The sequence below is a fragment of the Cyrtonyx montezumae genome, unplaced genomic scaffold (genome assembly GCF_038088225.1).
Source record: "Cyrtonyx montezumae isolate F1298 unplaced genomic scaffold, pur_monq_1.0 scaffold_7, whole genome shotgun sequence".
Lineage (NCBI taxonomy): Eukaryota > Metazoa > Chordata > Aves > Galliformes > Odontophoridae > Cyrtonyx > Cyrtonyx montezumae.
In genome coordinates, this window is record NW_027072078.1 from 25,179,020 (window position 1) to 25,204,832 (window position 25,813).

At 45.6% G+C, this 25,813-nt stretch overlaps 1 protein-coding gene across 2 annotated transcripts in view; it reads left to right on the forward strand.

The window, feature by feature from the left end:
- The window catches only part of GLI2 (GLI family zinc finger 2), a 175,420-nt gene extending 163,800 nt beyond the window's left edge, over window positions 1–11,620 (forward strand). For both annotated transcript variants that reach the window (XM_065751149.1, XM_065751151.1), the window contains exons 12-14: window positions 1,634–1,915; window positions 5,148–5,484; window positions 6,507–11,620. In XM_065751149.1, coding sequence (XP_065607221.1) covers window positions 1,634–1,915; window positions 5,148–5,484; window positions 6,507–8,860 — 2,973 coding nt within the window. In that variant the 3' untranslated portion in view covers window positions 8,861–11,620. The remainder of the gene's footprint in view (window positions 1–1,633; window positions 1,916–5,147; window positions 5,485–6,506) is intronic.
- Window positions 11,621–25,813: the final 14,193 nt, after the last annotated feature.

Below are 25,813 nucleotides of genomic sequence, written 5' to 3' on the forward strand. Positions count from 1 at the left end.
AGGTGCCTGCTCCTCTGCATTCCCATTTTGCTCAAAGGTGAAGCTGCAGGGCAGAAACATCCAGCTCCCTATGACTCGCAAAACCACACAGATGAAAAGCTGGAGTTTGTGTCCACCGCATCAGTATTTGAATAACCTGGAGGATATATGGAGGCATGCCAATGTATCAACAGTTCTGCACAGTTGAGTTATAGGAGGTATGACCTGATGAAATGGGTGTTTGTGCCCCATTAAGTGGAATGACTGCCCTTCCAAGCAAGAGTGATCATGTTATACCTAAGTTACATATATATGAAGATCAGAACTGCTGGGACTAAAGGATCTTCATAAAATATTATTTAACTGTTCAGTGTTGCTTTTTTTAGCATGGGGGTGGCATCTGCTCTTTAGAGTAAGATTCAATAGCAGTAATAATATTTCTGTAGTGCCTCATAGAAGGAGTTGCATGAAATTCATAAGCAGACTATTTTACTTTTTGTGCTTTGGTTTACCCAGCATTAAAATATATTAAATATTTACCTCAGTGTGGAGTTACAAGCATTTCGTTTGTTCAAATGATCTGCCAAGATCATCCAGGAAGCATGCTTTTGAATAAGAAACAGACTTCTGGTGTTTTTCATGTGATTATAGTTGCTTTCTGCAAAGAATACACACTCCTTTGTATTGTTTTACTCAAGCTTCTGGATGGCATTAGAAAAACAGATTAAAAAAGAAAGAATAGGAATGGTCATTTTGGGAAGCCTTCAAATAACATCTGTCAGAGTTGGGTTTTTTTGTGGTTGTCTTTTTTTTTTTTTTTTTTTTTTGTGGATCTATTCCAGTACGTTGGCAGAAAAATACTAAGAGTAGCTGTGAGGCTGAAAGTGGAACTTGTGATGAATTCAGAGCTTCCAGCACAGCAGCACCAGCTCAAACAACCATGGTGCTAATGTACTTGGAATTGGAAGCTCAATAAGAAAAAAAGTTAAAAGAAGAAAAAGAAGAAAAGTATGTGTTTGCTGGCTTCTGTTTTCAGAAGCATGGCTTCATCCTTGTTTTCCTGTGGCAATCAATGATTCATGAATTCAGGACTAGAGCACTATCATCTGGAAAAGCATTGCATGTCTGTGGTTTGTTTTGCACAATAACAGATTTCAGGGTGACAGGTGCTGGAGTGGTATGATAGATTGTGTAGGGTTACTCTGGTCCTGCTTGGTTTTGCATCAGCCACAAGGTCTCAGACATTTTCACGACGCAGACCCCACCTTAGCAGAGAGAATGTGTTATGGCCAGTCCTCTACATCACTGCCTGCCCATTTGTAATCAGGAAGCATTCCTGTGGCCACCCGAGCAAACACGTACATGGGAAAGTAATATTAGGAAAGTATTTCATGAATTCTTAGCTGTCTTTTAATCCAGCAACTGAAAACAAGGAGTTTAGCCAGTATCAAATGACTGGCCAGGTCTGTGTGGATCAGCAGCAGTCCATGTATCACATTTTGAGTATCTTGGTCTTAGAAAACCCTGTGGAGCAGATGCTCCATGTTTTGCTGTTGCCAGCAGCCATGTTCACTATACTTTCTTGACCCATACAACGCACCTGGAATATTCGGACTTGCTCTAAATATAACACAATATCTGCTTTTATTTACAGAAACCCTATGTCTGTAAAATCCCTGGCTGCACAAAGAGGTACACGGACCCTAGTTCCCTCAGGAAACACGTTAAGACCGTACACGGACCTGATGCCCATGTCACAAAGAAACAGCGCAACGATGTCCACCCAAGACCACCTCCACTCAAGGAAAATGGGGACAATGAGGCAAGCGCCAAGCAGAGCAGTAAGGTTTCAGAGGAGAGCCCCGAGGCCAACAGTACCACAAGGAGCATGGAGGATTGCTTACAAGTCAAAACAATAAAAACAGAGAATTCTGTGGTAAGAGCAATTGCTCTTAGCAGAACTCACACAGCTCCTCATTTCTCCAGTACAATGGGGGCGTGAAGCGTTGCATGCCATTTACCTCTGCAGGCAGTTGCTCTTCAGCTGCCCACACCCTAGAGTTCAAGTCCAGAGATGAGATTGCAGGTCAGGGCACAGTCCAAAACATTTTGTACTTTCCTACCCAGCAGCACAAATTCCCATCTGTGGAGTCATGGAGGCTGTGTGACGTCCAGTATCATGCTTCACCTGCCTGTGCTGTGCACTGGGTAAAACATGGCAATATCACAGATTTGCAGTACTTTCCTCACCAATTTAAATTGAGCAAGAGATGATGAACACAGATTGATGAGTGTGTCTTGAGATGAGAAGTCCATCCCTTCTCTTCTCCTTCCCCACTTCCCTCACTGTTTTTCTTTCACTGGGGTTAACAGGGGCCTCTCTTGATCACCTAGTCCAAGCCCCCGCCCAGCGGGTCAGCTGGAGCAGATTGCTCAGGGGTACACCAATTCACTGCAGGACCCCCAACTGCCACAAAGGATTATGGTGGGATTACAGGGTGAGGGAGTGATGCCCGCAATAAACAGGTGAGCGAGAATGTACAGTCCTCCTTTGGATATGAGCTAGCAGTCAGCTGTGATCATACTTCACAGCCCCGTGAGTTGCCACAAGCTGAAACAAAGACTGTTTAACAACAGTGCAGCCATTATAGCACCTCCACAGTAGGCAGAAGCATGGTCAGTGGTGCTAACAAAGTACGTACAGTGATGGATCCAAGTGCATTCAAGCCTCACCCAGCCCATGCCGGGAGCCAAACTGCTCCTCTGCAAACTGCTACTGGTGAAGGAGATGGGGTACTGAACACATAGGAGCACTTTTGCCTTTTGATAGTTCTCATCACCTTCATTCCCAAAGTTCTGTTCTCCTGCACCAGCTCCAACTTCAAAAAAAGTATGGGCTGGTTGTGGCAGAAATGGCCTTTGCGTTTGAAGGAAGCTGTGAATACAGTTCCCAGACTTCTTAGTAGAGCTGGAAGGGCTTTGAACTCCAAAATATATATTTTCTTGATTTGAATCCAGGCTAAAAGATTACTGTTTCAACTAAACAGCATACCCTGAAAGGACATAGATTTTCTGGAAAAGGCTAAGGGATGTAATTTTTAACAAATTAATAATGAGTTTTCATGTTTTGGTTATGAAGGATTTGAGCATTTTCACATTCAAAATGTCTCTAATTAACTAAAAGAACAGTTTTACCTTAAAAATAATATGTCTTGAGTTATAAAAGCAGTCTCTGAGAACTGGTGAACAGAATGACCTCTGTGTACTTTCCTCTGTGTGTTTTTTTTTTTTTTTCTAATTATGAAAACAAGAACACAATCACAGCTCCCCACCCATTTTCTTCAGAAGGTGTGGGCTTGTTTTCCCAGTGCTCTGTGCTCCCAGGGCTGCATCCAAGCCATCTCACTGACAGCAAGACCCATGTGTCCGCAGGTTCACTACTCTCTCCCTGTCCAACATCTCACCCATGCATGTGTAATGAGCAGCGTCTAACCTGGAGGATCATCTCATGTTCCCTGGTTAAAATCAGTGTGGTGGGAGGAGTGAGATGTTTCACTACTTCCCATAACTCTTGAGGCCCTGTGTGTTGACCCAGCGTTGGTCTAATTCTAAACCCACAGAGTCTGGTGGGAGGTCTTTCCAAGGGGCTTTTGTCTGAGCCTACAAACTGAAAACCTTTCTTAAATGAAAGATGGAGAGTTTTACCGGGGTCTGTAGTGACAGGACCAGGGGTAATGGTCTTACACTGAAAGAGGGGAGATTCAGATTAGATATATTGAAGAAATTCTTTCCTCAGAGGGTGGTTAGATGCAGGAATCAGAAGTGCCCAAAGACACTGTGGGTGCCCCATCCCTGGAAGCGTTCAAGATCAGATTGGGTGGGACATTGAGCAGCCTGCTCTGGTGGGAGGTATCCCTGCTTATGGCTGGGGTGTTGGACTAGATGACCTTAGAGTTTCCTTCCAGCCCAAACCATTCCGTGATTCTATGACAGGGAAGGCAGGGTATGGAATGAGGAAATATTAGCAATTTGTGTTGTATTCTGCACTCCCCTCTTCCTCCATATACTAACACGGTCTTTTCTGTCGTTGCTGTCTTTGTCCTAACAACCTGTTCTTTATTCCTGCTTACCCTTCCTTACTCTACCTTCCTAAGGACAGTCGGTACTAAGGTGAGCAAAGAAATCCTTTGTATTAAAATTGCTGTGTAAAGTAGGGTCTCTAGCAGACCTCCTGTCTCCAGCAAACCCTGCAGGGAGGGGGTGGAGGCATGCAGAGAAAAGCAATGGCGGGGAACAGAGCATGTTTACTGCAACACAGAAAGGAGAGAACATAACAGTGCCTCAGGACTCTCACTGTCACATTGTTCTGAGTATCACAACTCATTAAATCTGGCGATTGCAGTCTGCCATCCTGATTGAAGGGCTATGAGGCCATCAGAGCCAGTCAGTCCTGCCAAGGAGGGCTGCTAGAAGACAAAGTAAAGCATCACCCTGCACTTCCACCTTGGTCTCAGGCAAAGTTTGTTCCCTTTTCAGCACTCCCACTTTCTGATAGTTGGGCTTTAAGTAGAGAGGCTAGGTGTCCTTTTGGGTAGCACCAGTGCTACTTCAGGGCAGGTTCAGATCTTTTAGTGTCTACTGCAGATAAACTACTCAATGTCCAATTTCTAGTGTAAATAAAATAAGTATTTATGTTGCTTATCCGTCTTATTTGTAAATGGGAGTTTGCAAATGGCGAACCGGGTTTTTACCTGTCTGGGAAATTTGTCAGCTAATCTAATTATATGTTAGACTGTAAAGAAGTACGTTGTCTTTGAAATATGTAGGCCACGATCCTTTGTTAGATAAACCAGTCCTTGCTGCAGTATGCCTTGCACCAGGTAGCTTGCTGCTTTTCTTCAGGAAGCATCAGCCCCTTAATCTTTTGCTGGAACACTGGTTCTTCTCCATCCTCCACTTGCACACACCATAGTTTCTCCAGCTGCAGGTGATGCTCTGCTCTCCTCACCAGGGAAGCTGTCCATGCTCTCTGGTAGAGCTGAGATCCTGTGACAAAGAAGTGTGACATGAGGGGACACCTAGAATAGGGCCAAACCTGAAGCCTGTTGTGGATACTGAGTTCACGGTTTCTTTTCACTCGTCCAACTCCTCCTCTTTTCCTTCCCAAGATGTGTCAGTCCAGTCCTGGTGGCCAGTCGTCATGCAGCAGTGAGCCGTCACCCCTGGGCAGCACCAACAACAATGACAGTGGAGTAGAAATGAATATGCACAGCGGGGGAAGTCTGGGAGATCTGACAGCGTTGGATGACAACGCTCCTGTTGTGGACTCAACGGTCTCTTCTGGTAATTTGACAGTCAGCCTGCAGCTGAGGAAACACATGACGACAATGCAACGACTTGAACAGCTCAAGAAAGAGAAACTCAAGACAGTTAAGGATTCCTGCTCATGGGTGAGCCCAGCTCCACAAGGCAGAAACACCAAGCTGCCTCCCATCTCAGGAAATGGTAAGCCATGGGCCTGGGCTTTGTTGTAAAGTAACCCTCCAGAGCTTGTCTCAGGTCTCATAACTAAGAGTCTGCTCTGCAGGAGGATTGTTTCTTTTGACCTCTGAGTCAGCCTGTGCTGATTAGAAATGTTAGGTAAAGTGGAGAGGTTGGGTAGAAGCACAGCCATCTAGTTATGTGCAAAAGAAACCTGGACTGCAGAGCTATGAAGGGAGGCAGAGGAATCTTATTTCTGGGCTTGCTCAGGACCCAGTTGCATCCCAGTGGCAGCCACAAGACTGCTTGGCTTTCCAACAGTAACAGTTCTCCAAGGGCTGATATGCTTGCAAAGAGACTGGTGGGGTACAGCAGCAAACCAGCCAAGCCTTCCATACTAGATCTTGCTCTGTCAGGCCTTTTCGTCACTTCAAGAGCTACTGGCTATTGCTTGCAGCTTCATATGTTGGTTTTACACTGTCTGGGGATTCCTGATGAAGGTATCTTTATGATCCCTTTTGTGCTCCTCTTATTTCTTTGCCAAGAAGTCTCAAGGTCCTTGTTTGAACTAAAATTTAGGCTTAGTATGTTGAAGCTCCTTGGTGTGCTCTGGGAAGAACCTTTGACTGTCAGCTTTTGTCTGGCAGCCTCCTATTCCTGACTGTTGTGTTTCTGTTCCAGTAAGCAGCTGTGATTGTAGCTACTCATTTGTTCTGTGGCATGGTTCACACTAGTCCTACTTTTTCCCCACCAAGAGAAGCTCATGTGGAGGCACTACACAGCAACTGGGCATCAGTGGGGTACACACTGCAATTAGCCTGCAGCATGAATGTCTCTTCCTCTTTCCTCAGCCGCCTTGCTCTTCGTGCATGGACATAGAGCTGTAGGTGAAACTTTGTACTCACTGGCAGCAAATTAAATTCACTATAATTCCTGTAAAATGTTTGGGGGTGTCTTAGTGTGTCTCTGTTTTGGACCCAAGAACATTACCAACTGGAATTTCTCAACTGACTAAATCTTTTCTTTCCCCACAACCTTTCTCCTAGGCTCTATTCTAGAAAACAGTGGTGGTTCTTCTGCTACGCTGCCTAATCCAAGAATAATGGAGCTGTCTGTCAATGAGGTTACGATGCTGAACCAAATCAATGAGCGCCGTGATAGTACGACGAGCACCGTCAGCTCTGCCTACACCATGAGCCGCAGATCATCAGGGATTTCCCCGTACTTCTCCAGCCGCCGCTCCAGCGAGGCTTCGCAGCTCGGGCACCGTCCCAATAACACGAGCTCTGCTGACTCTTATGACCCCATTTCAACAGATGCTTCCCGCCGGTCAAGTGAGGCGAGCCAGTGCAGTGGGATGCCGGGCCTGCTGAATCTCACACCAGCTCAGCACTATAGACTGAAAGCCAAGTACGCTGCTGCCACAGGGGGTCCTCCTCCAACGCCTCTGCCAAATATGGAGAGGATGACCTTGAAGAACAGGATCTCACTTATGGATGGACCAGAGCCCACCTTGCCCTCAGTTCGCCTCCCACCGGGCCCCAGGCGTTGCAGTGATGGCAGCTCCTACAGCTACGCATCCACTGCAGCGTTTCCCCATGAGGTGCCGGGCAACTGCACGAGACGGGCAAGTGACCCAGTGAGGAGACCTGCTGGAGAGCCCCAGGCCCTCCCACGAGTTCACCGCTTCAACAGCACCAACAACATGAACCCCTTCCATCCTCCACATCCTGCAGACCGGAGGAATTTCAGCATGCAGAGCTATGGGCGCTCTGACGGGAGCCTTGCCCGGCACACGTACTCACCCCGGCCACTGAGCATCAGTGAAAACATCGCCATGGAATCCATGTCTGGGGAGGCAGAGGTTCCTGTTGGAGATGATGACATTATGCTACCAGATGATGTGGTACAGTACATCAAGTCCCAGAACGGCGGGACAGCGGCTGAGAGCACTTCCATGGGGTACAGCGGCGAGATTCAGAGCTTCCAGGGAGGTGGGAAGCTGCAGCCCCCAGCCTTTCCCAGCCAGCGCAGGATGGCCGTGGCTGAGGCGAGCATGAGCCATTTGGGGCCTATGATGGCAGAGTGTCCCATGAACTTCGACACACCCTCAGACATGAATAAAAATAACATGCCTGTCCAGTGGAATGAAGTAAGCTCGGGTACGGTTGATGTCATGTCCAGTCAGTCAAAGCAGCAGTTTTCACAAGGGAACTTAGCAGTGGTCCAGCAGAAGCAGAACTTCGGTCAGTACCAGAGCTACAACCAGCAGCAGATGCAGCTACCGGAGAACAGCATGAATGTAACACAGCAGAGCTTTATGCAAAGAAATGTGGGCATGGACGGGCAGAGGCTGAACTGTATGCAGCTGCGGCAGCAGCCGATGAGCCTAGGCCCAGGGGTGAACCCTGATCTGGGCTCACACACAGGGTATAACCAAGCTCATCAGATGCTGAGCCCCGGTGCAATCAATGGCAATCCAAATCAGCTCTCTCCTTCTTGTAGCAACATGGCGACCAAGTCTGGGCCGCACCTCCACCCTCAGCAAATGGACATGGCGACCGACCCGTCCCTAATGGTCAGCAGCAACAGCGACCGCACAATGCTGAACCAGGTCATGCATGAACCGAGCCAGCAGAACTACTCATCTCAGCCGGCCCACATGAACTTCCCCATGACTCAGGAGGCCTTCCATCAGCCCATCATGCCCTCCAACCAGCAGAGCTTTGAGCCCCAGCAGAGCATGATGGGTTCGGCGCAGACGTATCCAGCCGGCATGGTCCAACCTCGTCCCCCCGCCGAGCCCAGCCCAGCTAGCAGACCCCGAGCCCTCCGCACCGTGCAGCAGCTGGGCTACATGAGAACTCCCCATGCTACAAACACCATGAACCCAGGCCAGGAGATGGTGGAGGCTGTGCACAAAAGAACCGGCGACATGTTGCCAGCATCGACCCAGCAGTGTGCGGATGGCACGAGGGAAAATAATTTGATGTACTATTACGGTCAAATCCACATGTACGAACAAAACAGCGGCTTCGATAATCACTCGGACTGCAGGGTCAGGCAGCAGCAGTGTGCGCTGAGCGGCAAGCCGGCCGCTCTGCCGTCCCCGGGCACCAACCAGGTGTCCAGCACGGTGGACTCGCAAGGTCTTGAGCCGCCCCAGATAGATTTTGATGCCATCATGGACGATGGGGACCACTCGAGCCTGATGTCGGGAACCCTGAGCCCCAGCATCCTGCAGAACCTCTCCCAGAACTCCTCTCGCCTGACGACTCCACGAAACTCTCTGACTCTGCCCACCGTACCCACGGGAATAAGCAATATGGCAATAGGCGATATGAGCTCCATGCTGACCACCCTGGCAGAAGAGAGTAAATTTCTCAACATGATGTCCTAACAGTAAAGCACAAGGCCTGAGCGCTATCCAAGGGGTCTGTGTAAAGCAGTTTTATGAATGTGCTTTTGAAAAATAATCTGTTCCAATAGAGTAGACATTTTTTTTGTTGTTTTTTTTTTTCAATTTTTTTTTTGTAAGTATTAAATACCTTAAAGGGATTCAAAGTAAAACAAACGAACAAACAAAAAACATTAAGTCTCCATACGGAGTTATGTAAACTACATCCTGGCAGTTCAGCACCGCAGAGGCGCACCTCTAGTATTACTTTTGGCTTTGTTTCCCAGAGCACTGAACAGTATTGCCACCAGACTAGGGGACTGCGTGGTTAAAGACAAAACCTCCCTTCCTCCATCCCTCTAGACAGCGCTCCCCGTCATTTCCCATTTTAGTTATGTTTGCAGAAATCCCATCTTCACCCCACCCCAGAAAGAAACGGGAGGACGTGATTTTGATCAGAATTAAAGCCATACTGTGTACGCCACTGTGATGAGAGCAGCAGTTAGTTATGTCTCCAAACAAGCCCTCTGCCAGCAGTATTGTTTTGTACCGTAAATACCTTTGTACCTTGCAAAGAGCATGGATTCCAAATGGCTTCTCAGCAAAGTGCCTTACCGTGCTTTCGTGTTAAATAGCCAAGGCCTCTCTTCCTTTAAAAATCAAATATAGTGTATTGCCAGAAGCGTATATGAAATGTACATTTATAAAAACATAGCAGTGTTTCTGAGAAAACATTGGAAAGACACACTGATGAGACACTTGAAAGGTGAATGCACTCTTTGATCAGATGTGTTTACAACGTGGTTTATATCAAGTGCCGAGTGGAGCGGAGGCCCAGGAACAGCAATCACTGGGAAATAATCCCCGTGGCAGGAAGGCTGCGGTGTGCAGGCTGACACACACACAGCTGTGCCCTCTGAGCGGTGTATGGGTCCTGAAAACGTTTTAATGTTGCACGTGAAGCACGCGTTACCACATCTCCGTGCAGCTCTGGTACAGCTTTGCTTTCCTTTGTTTTTTCTGAGGTAAGGTGCTCACGCATAGAAAAGCGGTAGCAGTGGAGGGTTTTTGGTTGTTTAGCCCAGTCTGCACTGTGGGAGCTGGTTTATCTGGCCAGGGTTCACCTGGGTGATGCACTTGGTTGAGGGCTCTACTGAGGCATGCATCAGGCACGTGACGGCACTAATAGGAGGCCAGCCATGAGCTAATGCACCCTGCCCTGTAAGGCAGCTTGCTGGCACCCACCCAGTGTTGCGTCAACCTGTCTCACAGCTTTGGTCAGCATGAAAAGAGCTGCTGTAGTCAAAAAGCACACCCTGGCCGACCCACAGACTGCTCTTTGTACCCAGACTGGTTGAGTTCAGCACTGCACCTGCAGTCTGCAGTGAGGGCAAACATCTGGATAGTCTCAAAACAGGTATTTGGATCAAAATAGGGGCTCTGTCTGGGAGAATGTCTTGCAAACATTCCTGAGGAAGAGATGGGAGGAGCAGGGCCTACCAAAGCCAAATCCTCCACCAAAATATAACTGCTTCTAGTAACGATTAGCTGTTTCCAGGCCAGACTCAGCTGGCACTGAAGCCAATCTTAGTAGTATTATTTATTTTTGTTGTTGCCAGACAAAAGGGTAGAAGTGGTGGGTGCATGTAGGCAGGAGGCCCTGCTTAACTCCTGACTGTGGAGGGCAAGGATGATTCTCCCCATCCTGCTCTTATGGCCCCATATGTTGAAGGGTAGGGAGCAAGCATGGCATCCTCCCTAGGTTCTCACAGTTTGACCAAACACGTCTTCAGGGCCCCACTCTCTCCTTCCCATCTCTCCTCCACGCCCCTTTCTCCATCCCCTGCACAAGACAGCCCTGTAAGGTGCTTTCTGGTGTCCCAGTATCCCTGCTTTCCTTTTGTACAAGCTGATGCATCAGGCTGGTGTGAAAACGTCATGTGCTATCTCCAGGCAAACTTTGAGCTGTTTCATACCCCAGCAGTTGGGGTTGGCAGTGGTGGCTGGGACAGCCCTGCTGCCCAAAAGCCCTGAGCACAGCTGGTGCGGGGAGGTGCTGCTCAGCATCCTGCAGTCTCATCCAACCTCATCCCGAATGCAGAGGGTGTGCACAGGATGCTCTCACCTCAAGGTCCCCGCAAATCCCACTGATGTCCCAGGTGCATGAGGACAGGAAAGCAAAGCAAAGTGTCTGGCTGTTGTTTTGTGCCTCTCATGAAAGGTATGTGTAAAGGGATTGTTTTATAGGCTGCTGTATATATTCTGCAATTGCTGACCTTGCCCTTGCCTTTGCATTTATGAAAAGAGGGCAGTACGTATTTTAGGATGTTGTATGTTGTCCTGGACGCTTGGAGTGCAACCGGACATCCCATGTGCTGAGTCGAATCAGGCCTTCGTGTGTCCTCTGACTGCTAATAGGAGTTTTTTCTACAGCCACATAGGGCACTAGTGTCTGCTGAGTCCCTCTTCACAGATATCTCATTAACAAAAGATCAAACACAAAAGCAAAACCAAATCTCCAATGGCTTGAGATTTCTCAGACTTTCCAGAGGTGGTCTTCCTTCATTTACTGAAATAGTATTATAATAACCATTCCAGCACTGTATATATTATGTATAGAAGACATCATTACTAAAAGTACTGTAGGTGAATTGTTCTGTCAAATTTATATCTTAAGAACATTTTTAGCTGTTTTCTACATCATAAGAACGGAGGTAACATGCTGAAACTGTATATAAACCTTTTGTACATTAAAAAGTAATTTTTTTTTTCATAACTCCTCGTGCCTGTTGTTATCGTCTCTTACTGATAATAGTTTTTGGCACTGCCAACAGTTGGAGTCTGGTGGTGCCTAGTCATGGATGGTAAGGAGCTGGATGGGCCCCATGTGTACCACTGCTTGGATGTGCCACAGGCCTGCCTTTGAAGAGCTTCCAGCCAACGATGCAATGGAGGTGGCAGACAGAGGCAGTGTGGCTGAGGACCTGAGGAGAGTACAGCCATGCTTCCCAGGTCTCAGCAGAGGTGGTTTGAAGGAGGTTGAGGTAATGTAGCTCAGAGCGAGCTCTGGAAAAATTTAGCAACTGGAGGATTCATGGCAAAACGGCTCATTAGCTATTTTGATTTGTGTCCCACAGGAGGCAGATCAGTAAGGCTGTGATGGACATTGACACTGACTAGTTGAAATTTGGCTTTGAAGAGAGAAGAAATTAATTTATATACATGATGGGAAGTGATACGGTGAGGAGCAGATGCATCAGTTATGAAGGACTTCGAGCCTGGTCTGCCCAGCTGATGAGAAGATTCCATTTAACTGCAGCAGGAGTTAGCTCAGCTACTCAATGTAATTGTATAGACGTGGGTGGATGTGGACAGGACTAAAACTTAGGGGGTGGAGTAGTTAGCCGGTTGTAGATTTTGACTCAGGTTGGTTCTTCAGTAAAGCAGTTGGCCCATGAATCAGTTACGGCACTTTGTACAAAAGAACAGGAAGTTTCATGCAGAAGCAACTGAAAGAATGTCCTCATTTTCCTTCAAGTGGGATTGCTGGTAGGTTTGCAGCAAATCCTCACCCCCTCATCTGAGTTGCCTCATAGTGGCTTATCCTAAAATGCAATTAAATCTTGCCTGTTCTACGCACTTAGTGTGATGTTGAGCATCCTCTAGAAGACACCTCTCATTCTCTTCACTGATTTGAGACTCTTCACTTATTACACAGGTATTCCCCCAGTAAGATGGGGTGAATCCTATCATTCCTCCCGTGATTCCAATCTGGGCCCCCTCAGCGCAGTCTGAGGTTGAACCAAGGAACAAGATGTTGATTAATGTGTTAATGGTGCTGTTAGTGTGCAAATCCTTTGGATAAATATCACACCCTTTTGTACTGTCCAAGAACTACAGAAATCACATTTTAAAAATGCAGTAATATTATTAAAGGGAAATTGTTCAGAGCTTTTTTATCGACAAAAGGCTTTGGAGACTTAGATCGGCTCCTACTGCTTTTCTACTTCAAACATTTAAAAAGTGGGTTTCTAATCTAGATCAAGTGCTGCTTCTAGCTGATATTTCACTTTAGAGTTTGATCAGGGCACACCTCTGCCTATGTAAGAACATCTTTATTACTTAAACTGGGCCAATATTTCCTAGGAGCCAACCCGAGGTCAGGTACCAGCACATTTTTACTGCCCAACCATCCTGGAATAAACAGAGATGGAAGGCCTCATTGCTTCAACTGTAAGAAGGCAATAAACCTTCTGCAACAACTGTTGTTTATAAGCCAGACCTCTGGAGCTTATGCTACTGTGAGAGCATCACAATATTCAATTAACTCTATTTTTAATCAAGCTATCATCTTTATGAAAATGAGCCATCTTAAGAGAGCTGATTCTGACCCTCTGATGAGCAATAGATCACTCCATTCCCAAAACCTCAGGGACACGTGAGGACTAAGATCCCACTCTGGGTAAGACCATCACAGCTCTCTGAAATTGCACTTACACTGAAGGTTTTCCTGGAGGGGAGAAAAAAGCCGTAAAAGCTACTGTTGCTGGATCTGATTGCACTTACTGAGAACGGAGCCATTCCAATGGCTCTTTATTGCAGTGGTCTCAGTAGGGATGACATAGGAGCTCTCGTGCTTTACGAGCTGTTGGATCTACTTGGAAGAGCATACGTGTTGTAAATAAATGGTGTGTTTTATATTATTGGAAGGACAATTTATGACCAATCGAGGCCTCTTGCAGACAGCTATTTAACTTGTAAGTAAAATGACCTAACACTTAAGAAATTTAGAAGCTACAAAACAACCTGTGTTGTGGCTTAATATACTTATTTCTCCCCCATGATTTATGCTTCATGTAAAACTTGAAATAGCTATATTAAATATGTTTGCTGTAAAAAGAAAATAAAATTAAAAAGAAAAAAAAGAGAGAGAGCAAACTGATGCTTTCATACATGCTGAAGGTATCTGCCTACTGCAGCTTCTTCCAATTGCAATAGGAATGATTGCATGATTAATTGCACAGGACCCTTGCCTTCCCTGTTTCCATTTTCCTCACGCTGACCGGTCAGGCAGACAGGTATGTAGGGGGCACATTGACCCACCAGTTGTCAACTTTGAAAGAGCTGCCGCACTCAACTACAATGCACTTGCTGGAAATATCTGTCTATATGTGGATGCTTACAGAAAAGTAAAGTGTGGCCACCACTTACATGGGCCTTATGGACACATCTGTCCAGCAGAGAAGCCATTTTGCAATCGTTATCTCTATGACCATTTGAAACAAGCAGCAGTAGGCATGGCAACCGGCACCAAAGGGAGTTCCTGCATCAGGAAACAGGACAGGAAGCAACCTAAATCTTTGGTCTAGTCTTTGGCCCAGGTCAATATTCACAGAGAAAGGACTCAGTGACCCCTATGGGTTCCTTCCAACTAGGGATGTTCTGTGATTTTTAAGGAAGGACTCAAAGCAGAACCTTGGTCTGATGTTCTTAACACCTAAAATAATCTTTCTCATTCACTTTGCCTTTTCTTACCCTCTTCCCTTTCTTCCTCTCTCACCTTTTCTCTCTCTGTTGACAATACAGAAAGACTCCAGATAAAGACAACCTTCACAAGTACCCATTTCTCTGTCAGTGTGCCTCTTCTGTTCCTCTCCAGCTTGGACTCCCAAGGCTCTGCCCATACAACCATCCTCTCTACCAGTGTTTGACAGACAGATGTGAAGAAAAGCTTCCTTGACACCTGCAGAGGGAGTCATGCAGAAGAAGAGCACATATTGCACAGCTGGAAGTTGGTTGAAGCACCAGACTTGTGCTACAGTGGTTAAAATTAATCAAAATAAATGAGGGCAGCAGGGAAGGAAGACAAACTCATGTCAAGGCAGGGATAGTTTTCTATCTATCTCTTCTGTGACGTGACCGAGGAGCACAGCTGGGACTGATTCACAGCAGCTTGGAATGGTGATGCTGCCCCAGGCCTGCAGTCTGTAGGTGGCCTGCTCCACCCTTGGCAACGCCATCGTCCTGCCCCTGGCTGCAACCCTTGGAGCAGAGGCACTCCCAGCCCCAGCATCTCAGCCAAGCTGTAGGAAACAAATGTGCTGCTCATTTCTGACACAGTTATTGTATAACAAGATCCTGCTAATCTCCAGGTGAGTTAATTGGCCCCATTTCCTAGCTGGCAACACAGCCTTCCAAGAGGGTACCTGGCATCTGAGCAAAATGTCTCAGCTGACTGATAAGTGATGTGTTACTGGTAAGAGATGTATTAATTTTTCCTTTTTTTTTCCATTTTTTATGAGGAAAATGTCTTGATGCAAACCATTTAGCCTCCGTGTCACTCATCAATAATGACAATAAGTGAAAGTCAGTCGCGTTCCATGAAATGCACAGAGGATTAAACTTCACTTCAGGCATGCTGAAAATGGGCGGCATTGCTCTAACTGGGAGATTTAAGGAGGAATGAAAACATGGGTTTTCATAGAATCATAAAATCATGGAATTGTTAAGGTCAGAAAAAAACTGTAAGATCATCCAGTCCAACTGTTAACCCATCACCACCATGCCCACTAACCTGGTCCCCCTGTGCCGTATCTACCCTTCTCTTGAACACCTCTGGAGTTGGTGATTCCACCACCTCCCTGGGCAGTCTGTTCTTCTTTTGCTCTGTAGACAAAGAGTCTGCACCTGTTTTACACCAATACCCGTGAGAAACGTGCCCTAGGCTGTGACTCTCATGGCTTTCTGCAGGCCAGTGACTTTAGCAGGTGAACAGTCGTCCAGGAACCCATCGTCCAGGAACCCAACAATCTCACAAAGTATTGTATTGTGGTACAATTAGATGAGCTAAGGTAAAACAGCTTTCTCAGCCCTCATTTCAGTACTGACATGAGACCTCAAGCAAAGTGCTGATCCACAGATATTTGAACAGGTTCAGTGGGACTTTGCAATGTTTCCCCTGGTAATGAGACTGGTGAACAAAGAGGGTCTTTTCTCTCCTTGGTGTAAGATCTATAGATAAACCAGAGGAGTTTTTTTGAGATCTTTCAAACTCCTTTACCACTATTAAAAAAAAAAGTCATCTGATGTTTCTTAAATAAAAATAACTGCAGAACAATTGGGAGGATGTAACTGTAAACTTGGTTTGTGGACACGCCTCAGTGCTCTCTATTAGGCTGAATTAAAACTACTCAAATTAGAAAAATCAATCCTCAAATGAACCCAACTGTCTGTCATACCAAAGAAGATTGTCTTCGAGCATAAATAGCACAAGCAGGGCCCAGCATAATTCATCTTCCTTGGTATGTAACCACAGGAACACCCTGGGACATGTTGAGGACACAGGGAGAGTGCTTTTATTGGGTAAGATGGCAAAATATGTGAAATCTGGAAAGAATGTATTTTAAGAATATTTCAAAGGAGGAATGTGAGTACAAGGATGGAGGAAGAGGTCCAACCACTGAGGCATTGTCGACAGATCTGAGGTTCCCATTACTTCCCATCTTCCCCAGAGTGGGCAGTGGCCCATGGCAGGTTGACTGTGTGCTCCTTTTGGTGGTGGTGGTTTGATTTTTATTAAGACATTTTGAACCTACCATTTTTCACAGACGCAGAGATCCGGCACTCACAGACAAAACTAACTGGAAGGTGGAAACCATGGCCAAGAAATAGCTCACTGACCTCAAGAAATGATTTGAGCTGATTCTGTCCTCAAGGGACTATTGCTGGAGGCAAATGAGCATAGCAATTTAGTAGAGCTGCACAATGAGGCTGTGTTGCAGTTTACCTGAGTGTGGCCAGCTATCTAGGAGCCAAAACGCTCCTGTAGACAATCAGTGGAGATGGGGAAAGAGTGGAGATACTGTTATGGCATTGTAGGAGGAGGACAAACCACAGGATGCTGCTGGTTGCAATTGCCCCATATTCCTGGGCCTCTAAGGGTGTTCCCACTGGACAGAACATGCCACTTTTCAGACGAAATTTGTCCTGGCTGATATTTGCAGCTCCTAACACCAAGAAAGGCATGAGGTTGCTTGCTGTAGGTTTGTGCTGAAGGACATGGAGCTGAGCTGGTCAAAGTAATACAAACAGGCTACTCACTTTTAAAAATGGTTCACCATGAGCCTAGGCCCAAATATTTGCTGTTTCAAATAGGCCATTAGCTCTTCCTAGCTGCCTTACCCAGAAATGTCTCATAGAGCACCATGCTGTTTCAGTGAAGAGTGTGTTAGGAGTTTATGAGTTTTCCTATTGTATTCTGGAGGTTTTGTTTTGGATGTTTGGTGGACAAAACTGCAGACAATGCTGCTTTCCTTTCAGCTCCTGAGGAAAAAGTCTTTGTCCAAGCTGGTCAGCCAGCAATGGAAGATGTCCAAAGCAATGCTATATGGGTTCATCACCAGAACATCACCAGACAGAGATGCCTTCAGTGGAGAAACCAGAGCTTTTCATCTTCGCAAACAGAAAATTTAGTTCTACAGCCTTGGATGTGAAATTTCTGTAAGGAACAATGTGAATGTTATTGAGGAAAATGCTGCATTGCACAGGTGGGATGGCCAACTAAGAGCACTAAGACATACAGCACCATAGATGACAGCAGCGTCCTTGAGGTCACATCCAGTGAAGCACAGCTTGGTTTGTGCTTCATGTGTCAGGAAGCAGCAATGGAGCAGGTCAGGGTGTATTCCAGTTACATGGGACATCAGAAAGACCATATGGAAACACTGAATGTGCAGTGACTCCTTGCATAGTGTTCCCTGGCAGCTGTGCAAGCTTTGTTTTTTCTTGTTTTGCAGTGCACAGGATGAGACAATGTTGGTACCATCAATGTTTCAATCAAGAGGCAAATATCTCATTTAAAAGTTTGTTTTAATAAAGGCCTCCAGCTGGAAAGGTTATTTATTAACCTCTTATTTACAAATTGAGCCCTGATTTGAAAATTAAGGCATTGTAATTTAATATTAACCCACACGTCAGAAAATAATGAGACAAACTACAGGGAAAATTGCATTCCATATTGCAGAAGACCTATTTTATTTATAATGACCAGGATTACAAGTCATGCCAACACTGATGGATCATACTTTAAAAATTTTGATAGCTCATTCATTTCTATAATTATATTTATTACAAATTAAATAAGTTGCGGACACCCTTGATATACAAAGAGACAAAATTAATTTGTGAATCAGTATTAATCTGTCATCAAACTAAATGAACTCTCTTTCTGTCAGCCTACTGAAAGTAATGTACTGTACCAGGTTTTCCATGATCCTTAGGACATGAAAGATGTGGAAGGGCAAGTACGAGCTGTTGAAGAACATCTTCACTTGGATTTCTCAGTATGGCTTTTAAAATCAAGAGCTGTGATCACAATAGGAAAGTGCTGCAGTGGCAGAAGTGCAACACTGTGTTCAACGGGAGGAACAGTCCTACCTCTCAGTTGAGGGAGAAGCAAAGGCAGCTGCTGGGATGCTCCTGGATGAAATGACAGACCCTAATACCCAACAACTGCTGCTGTGCTTAGCCAAAATCTGTGCCCATCTGCTCTGGGATTTTGTGCATGTTGATAAGAAGCCCTGCCAGCTTCAGGAGGACTCAGGCTTTCCTCCAAATTAGTACATTTGGAGTCAGGAAAAAAAATCTTCACATTTCGTGTTAGAGCAGATCTTCCTCACAGATGAAAGCAAACTGACGTAGCGAGGATGGGTGGCTTCATGATCATCTCTTGCCTTTCCACCAGCATCTCCATCCCCAGCACCACCCCAAGTCATAGAATCGTGGAATGGTTTATATTGGAGGGCACATTAAAGCCCACCCAGTCCCAACCCCTTGCCATGGGCTGGTTGCCACCCACCAGCTCAGACTGTGCAAGGCCCCGTCCAACCTGGCATTAATCACCTCCAGGGATGGGGTATCCACAGTTCTCTGGGCAGCCTGTGCCACTGCCTCACCGCCCTCTGAGTAAATCAGTGATGCTGAGCTGCCTTTTCCTCTCCTGAACAGTACACAGCTCAGTGCTCACAGGGCCCTCTGGGGAGCAGGGAAATAGCCCAGTGTTTACACTTTTGTTTTTAATTCTTCACCAGTCCTTTTTGCGTTCTGACTTCACCGCCCTCCCATAGGGAGGTGCACAAGCTCATCATCTCGGAGGCAAATTTCCAACTCCAGAAGGTTGGACCCCATCCAAAATTAGCCAAAACATACTCAACTCCCCCGCCATACTCTGCTGCTCTCTCTGTGTAATTTAGCAGCTAGGATCAACTAATAAAGTGCAAGATGTAGAAATGTCATTTAGAGTTACCTACCCGTAACTAAATAACTTTGTAATGAAAGAAAGGCCATTTTGAGCTGATGCCTTAAAGACTAACTTCATCTCCATAAAGAAAGAAATATGACTCGAACTAGGGCAGCCTGCACGTGGCATCAGCAAAGCCTCTTTGTGTTTCCACAGGAAAGGCTGACACCAAGTGAGCTGTGTCCTTGCATCATCTTATTTTTGCTTTAATACTCATGACTCCACCTCAGAATATTCCTGCAGCTTCAGGTCAGCTTGCAGGGAGCTGTTGGGTCTATTCTCCATAAAACAGAGCTGTAAAGGTGTTTCTGTGCTGAAAACTTTGTCTTGGGTTACTGCAGTTAAAGAGGAAGAATGGTACCTGTTTTAGTAATAAAAAAGTAATTAATTCCAGCCATTCATAAAGGAAAGTAAGCCAGAAGAAATGATTTACACATCTTCATATTACAGGGTTTTTCCATTCACCTTTTTTGGAATGTTTCCTTCTAAAGACGTTCAGCCCATACATTACTATTTAAAAAGAGTCTAATTCGACCCAGGCAATAATGACCTATAAATATTCATGATTCTGTTTAAACATTAAAATAACATCTGTTTCAAAACATCTGCAATCTGTTTTCAATGCTTCGGTAACATTTAAATTAACTGTAACTAATACAATAAACCACTATTAGGGATAATGATAATGAAGGATCCCCTATTAAGAGACATGAACAACATGGAATTGAATGAAAAACCAAATGGGGTTGTGGGGGGAGGAGAAAAACCCAATACCCAGATCTCAAAGTTCCTTGGAACTCAGAGTTGCCATTATGGGAGAGTTTCCTGTGTGTAGGACTATTGTTTAAGGGTCTCAGCTGCTGCCTCTCAGCTCCTCTCGGGTCTTGTTCCAATTTCCACTGCAAGAGCAGTGATTTATGGCCCCTACAGTGGGGCTTTGAAGGCAGGGGAAGGCTCGTGCTCTCCAGCTGAAGGGCCCCACAAAGTATTTCTGAGCTGGAGAAGCCGGCACAGTCCACATGGGGCTCTCCCCACCAGTTATGGTTAATGAGCCCAATAACCTTGCTGCCCTACAAGCAGCCCTGCCAGGCCACGGTGCCCTGTGGCTGTGCTCATGGTGCCCACCACAGTTAACTTACTCTCAAAAGAGGGCTTTTGTTTCCAGCTACGAGGTTCTCTCTCTTTTTCTCCCTGTTGCCAAGGAGGAATGACGTCATGCACATCTGTATATTGTTGCGAGAGGAAGGTGAAGGTTGGGCAGGAAGGATCACACCTCCCCACTGGTGGGCTAACACCAGGCACCCACCTCCACCAGACCTGTGGTTGGAAAGCCATGCCTGAATGGAAACTCCTGGCGGGTCAGACCATAAATCATAAATCAATTTGTTCAAAAATTAGACATAGTGTTCTGTGGTTTGCTTCAGTTTTTAAGCCAGCCCTCCCTTTTTCCTTCTCCCACTCTCCAACAAAAATCCAGGAGGTGGTTTTGAGTCACCCAGACCAAATGCAAACACCCAGAACAACAAAAAGTGAAGATTACAGCAGCTGGATTTACTCTTTTCTGATTTTTCTTTTTTCTTTTCTTTTTTTTTTTTTTTTTAAGAGAAGTCTATATTCAAATATGCTTTCCAGTTGAAACCAAGTCAGGATCTGCTGCACGTCTGTGTGTCCTCAATTCTGTAGGAACAGCTCCTCACCAGTGGCACCCAGCTGGAGGATGGGATCCTGGCAGGCTACCACCTTCCCTTCCCAGCAGCCACGGGAGCCCGTGGAAAGCAGAGCATAAATTCAAACCATTTAAAGAGTGATTAAGACTTCCCCTGATTACTGCTCTGCATGGTATTGAATGCTTCGGATGGTGGTGATTTATTGAAGTAATATATAATATGCTGCGTTCGGTTAACGGCCCCCATCAAGCACAATCCAGATGAATAAAAAATAAAAAGAGAGAGGAGAGAGTGTGCTCTAAGAGGAAATCTCCCTGGATTTAAGAGAAATTGAAATATGCACATGGTAATCTGTGTCCAAAGCTTTTAGCACTTGGTTAGTGCTGGGTGCTAATCCTCTGGCTAAAGGCAGCGTTGCGTGGATGGCTGACAATCTCAGGGCCTTCCTCCCTCCTTCCCTCCACCACTGACACCTGGCCCCTCCACTTGGCCTACTCAGAGGCAGATGCTTGTTTTTTGTTAAAATCTGTTTTATTCCATGATGCAGGATCAGGTTCTTCAAGGAAGGGCATGACCACCTGTTGTGGAAATGGTAAGTCAGCTTGAAGCAGTGATTGAGCATCTGGTGGAAAGGCAAGGCCAATGCAGGGGAGCTCAGGTGCATGCAATGCTCCTAAGTGACAAGAAAGGGTGGAGCCAGGATCCACCCCTTCTCAGACCTCACTTGAAGGGTTGCCAGTGGAAATGAGGATACCTTGCTGAAGATCCCTGCCTACTGGAGGCCTTCTAAAGGTAAGCAGGTTTTAATTCCTTTGTTTCTGTGTCCATGGGTGTGTCATCAGGGCTTGTTCTTATTTGCTGCAGCCTAGGATTGTGCCACGCCACTACTATTACTGTACTTCCCACCACATTACAGCATTACACCACAACACCAGCCCTCTGCTAGCCCCATACCAGCTGGACAGATGAAAACGTTGGAAACTGCAGTCTGAACAGGAAAAAGCTGGAGCTGGCAGGTATAGAAAGGAAAAAAACAGCAATATAAGCACTCAGCCTAGCTCCAACACTTCTAATGCTTTAGCATTAATAGTAGAAGTAGCTGTTAGTTATGCAAGGAAGAGGTTTATTTATTTTCATATATGGCATTTGATGTATTATCGCTCCTTGAGGATCTGAGTCAATGAGATACCTCCACAGTGGGCTAATTTTAAGGCATCATCTTCAATTAACACTGATCTCAATCACGAGTTTTCCAATATAAGGTAGCTGGGTTAGAAATGATAAGATTATTAATCAAATGTTTCATCTGAAGTTTGCTTTTAAAGACCTATGCCTCCAAGATGTTTTTGTATTCCCCTGAAGGCATGAGAATTGGAAATAACTTCTACAAGCCAGCAATGAGAGTATCTACTCTAACACAAGTACCTCTGCTCCACAACTCTGGCCTCTTGTGAAACACGGAGAAGACATCTAGAAATCACAAAAGCTTTTGAACTTCTCCAGCTCATTAATAAGAGCACACATGGGGGTTGGTTTCATTTTTTTCAGGTTCTAAAACTGGTGAAATTAGACTCAATTCCAAACCTTCCACTCTGATGTTCTTGCATGAATTTGTAGAGCTGCTCTTCTTCAAGAAGGAGGGAAACTGAATTGAGGTTGGTACGTGATGGACATGGTGCTTGTGCATTTCTCTTGTTTGCTCCGATGTATAGTTCAGCAAACAAGGAAATGTTTGTGCAACATCTCGTCTCAACCAAAGAGCTCATGTCTGCAGTCATTCTTCATCCCTTTAATGCCATGAAGATGTCATCCATGCTAGTTGAAAGGACGCAGTCCCTGATGCCAGCTGAGAATGCAGGCACACTGTCACCAGAGGGAACATGTCAAGAAAAGTGCTACTTATCCCTAACAGTCTAGTGATGTGGGCTAATTTGGGCTGGGGAGATGGTACCCCCACATTTGTGCAGGGTTTGGAGAACATACTGAGCTTGTGGGGATGCAAAGTCGGGCTGCTGAGCTCTAACATAGCTAAAGTAGAACCATAGCATCATTAAGGTTGGAAAAGACCTTTAAGATCAACTAGTTCAACCATCTACCTACCACTGATACTGCCCACTAAAGCACATGCCTCAGTGCTAGCTGCAGCAACCAGCTTTAAGGCAGGTTAGACTGCACTGGGCAAGGGATCTAAAGCAAAAAAGGCTGACCAAAAAGGTGGTGAGGGATGCAGAGTGGTCTAGGAAAACTCAGGCTCTGAATAGGTGGCTGAAAGGCTGGTACTGCCACAAGAACTTCGGGTTCTTTGATCATGGGGCAGTTTACTCAGTGTTTGGCATGTTGGCTGTGGACAGGTCTTGCCTGTCTCCAAGGGGAAAGTAGATCCTAAGATATATACGCATGCACATATATAGTTTAAATATGTAAATGTATATATTATATATATATATATATATAATATGCATGAAACTATATATTTATATAGAATATATTGCCTGTGTGTATATTCCCTGTAATCGATTGCTTGGCTCCATGAGTGTATATTTTGATAGGAGCAGTCAAATAACTGTCCTTCCGCTTAGGGCAGGCACGTGCCAGCTGTAGAGGTCTTGCTCCAAGGCCCAGAGGCCCTGGTGCTTCTCTGGAAAATGTCTGTCAGAATATTTTAGCCTGGGTTTCACATTTTCCCTTAATCTCACTCTCAGAAACAACAGCACCATTTTAGCTATAACTTTCCAAATCAAATTCAGCCTGATGCATGGAAAAAACCCTGCACTGACAGTCACAAGTTGGTTAGAGCTGTAGGCTGTGGGGTCTTCTAAGGGGAAGATAGAGACATTCTCATAGAATCATAGGATGGTTGGGTTGGAAATAACCTTGAAGCACATTCAGATCCAATCTCTTGCTGTGGGCTGGTTGCCACCCACCAGATCAGGCTGCTCAGGGTCCCATCCAATCTGGCCTTGAGCACTGTAATGGATGGGAAATCCACCGCTTCTCAGGGCAGTCTGTGCCAGTGTCTCATCACCCCCTCAGTGAAAATTTTCCCTGACATCTACAGTGGCAGCCCCAACGCTGCACAAGAGCCACATGCAATTCCTGAAAGCCAGGTTCACTAGCCCAGAGCCCTGACACCACAAACCTCAGTGCTGCAGGTGCAAAACTGCTGTTACTCTTCAGCACAATAATGCAAAAGAATGCATATGCAAGAAAATCCTTTTTTATTTTTTTTTCCTACAGTTTGATTATCCGTCATGATAAGACATTACTTAAAGCAGTGGTGACACTGTCTAATCATTCTTGTGAAATATAGAGTTCTCTCTCCACTTCAGACAGAGCCGACATTAATACACATTTATGCAAAGCAGAGCTGGAGCTGTCAGGGGCTAATCTTTACAAGTATGATAAATGATGTTTATTTTCAGTGATGGAACGAAACACCCGGGCTGACAATAATTGTAATAAAAAGGACAGATCAACTTCTATAAAGTGATTGAATTACCAGTCCATTGCATTAATGCCTGGTCTTGGCTCTGTCATAAACCTGCTTTAGGTTACCAACGACCGTGTATTAGGAAATATCCACCTTCAGCCAGATATCCTGTCCTTGACCTGGGGGGGAGGGAGGGGGGGGGGGGGGGGGAGGGGGGGTGCATTTTTGGCCAGAGTTATCTTCTCACTCATTCACTCACTCACAGGAAAGCTGCATTTCCTCTTATCAAGCTAACAGTGATGCATCCCACATCTCCTGAGCCTTGCAGAGGAGTTAGAGAGCTACAGCTCAACGACCACTTGAACTTCCTTGGTGCAGACACAATGGCTGAGCTCTATAAGCACAGGCATCACTGCTGAAATTGTTGCTCATGGCTGCAACCCAGGTCAGCAACGTTGCTCTGTAAGTCTGTATCAGAAAGAAAGATTATTTTTCAATCTTCAGAATGGAATAGCTATTGTGGGAAGGGGAAAGGCAGGCAAATAGATATAGCACACTTATATTTATGTGCATCTATAAACACATTCATGCATCTATTGCCCTGTGGCAAGTTGGCCAGCACGAGTGCTGCCAGTCAGCAGGGGATTCTGACATAAAAATAAAAACTGAGTGCAAAAGGGAAAATGGAGTTTGTGACCAAACCCTCACACTTTGGAAAACACTTTGGCTCAGGTCATTTGGAACAAATGTTTTTACATTTATTTATTTTTTATTTCTTCTATAGCTTTTCCATTCCATTATGTTTATATTTAGTATATATTTCTTGTTTAGAGTATCCCATGTTTCTATTTCAGTCCATACTTGCATAGTAGCATTCTATCTCATAATTCATATCGTACTTCTACATATGACGACTTACACTGCGGTACGCATTAGTGCACAGCAGTGGCAAAGAGAAGCCATTCCAGACTATGAATTCATACTGTGCCATCCTGACAGCCAGCTGCTGACAGCTGCAAGTTCCCTAAAATGAGAGCTATTCCAATTTTTGTCACCCTAAAACTTCACTCTGTCTGAATTGACACGCTTCTGTGGGAATGATCAATTTTGGCAAGGCATCATTTTCTGGCAGCAGAGGGGCAGTAGGAAAGCCTTCAGCCTTTCTCAGCAGCGTGTGTACAGCTGCACATGAGTGTGTGTGGTTGCACAGTGCAGGGACCAAGGGCTGATGAGTGTGGTAAAGCCTGGGCAGTGGGAGGCCTGCTCACAGCCCAGAAATACTACTACCATTATTGCCAGAAATAGTCTTGCCCTGCCAGGCTGGGTGCTTCTGTCTCATTTTGGGTGGGCATCTCCCTGTATGATTACCCCTCACCTGGACCAAATGTGCCTTCTGGGCTGTGCTCGGAGTGACAGACCTGCTTGTACAGCAGGGACTGTGCCCAGGGAGTTGATGGCTGGAGGCACTATTGCCCAATGGATCAGGAAAGAGAGATACGAATGCATCTCTCTCAAACCTCTGCAAATGTTAGAGCTCCTATCCTATTTCTCCTCCTCATTTC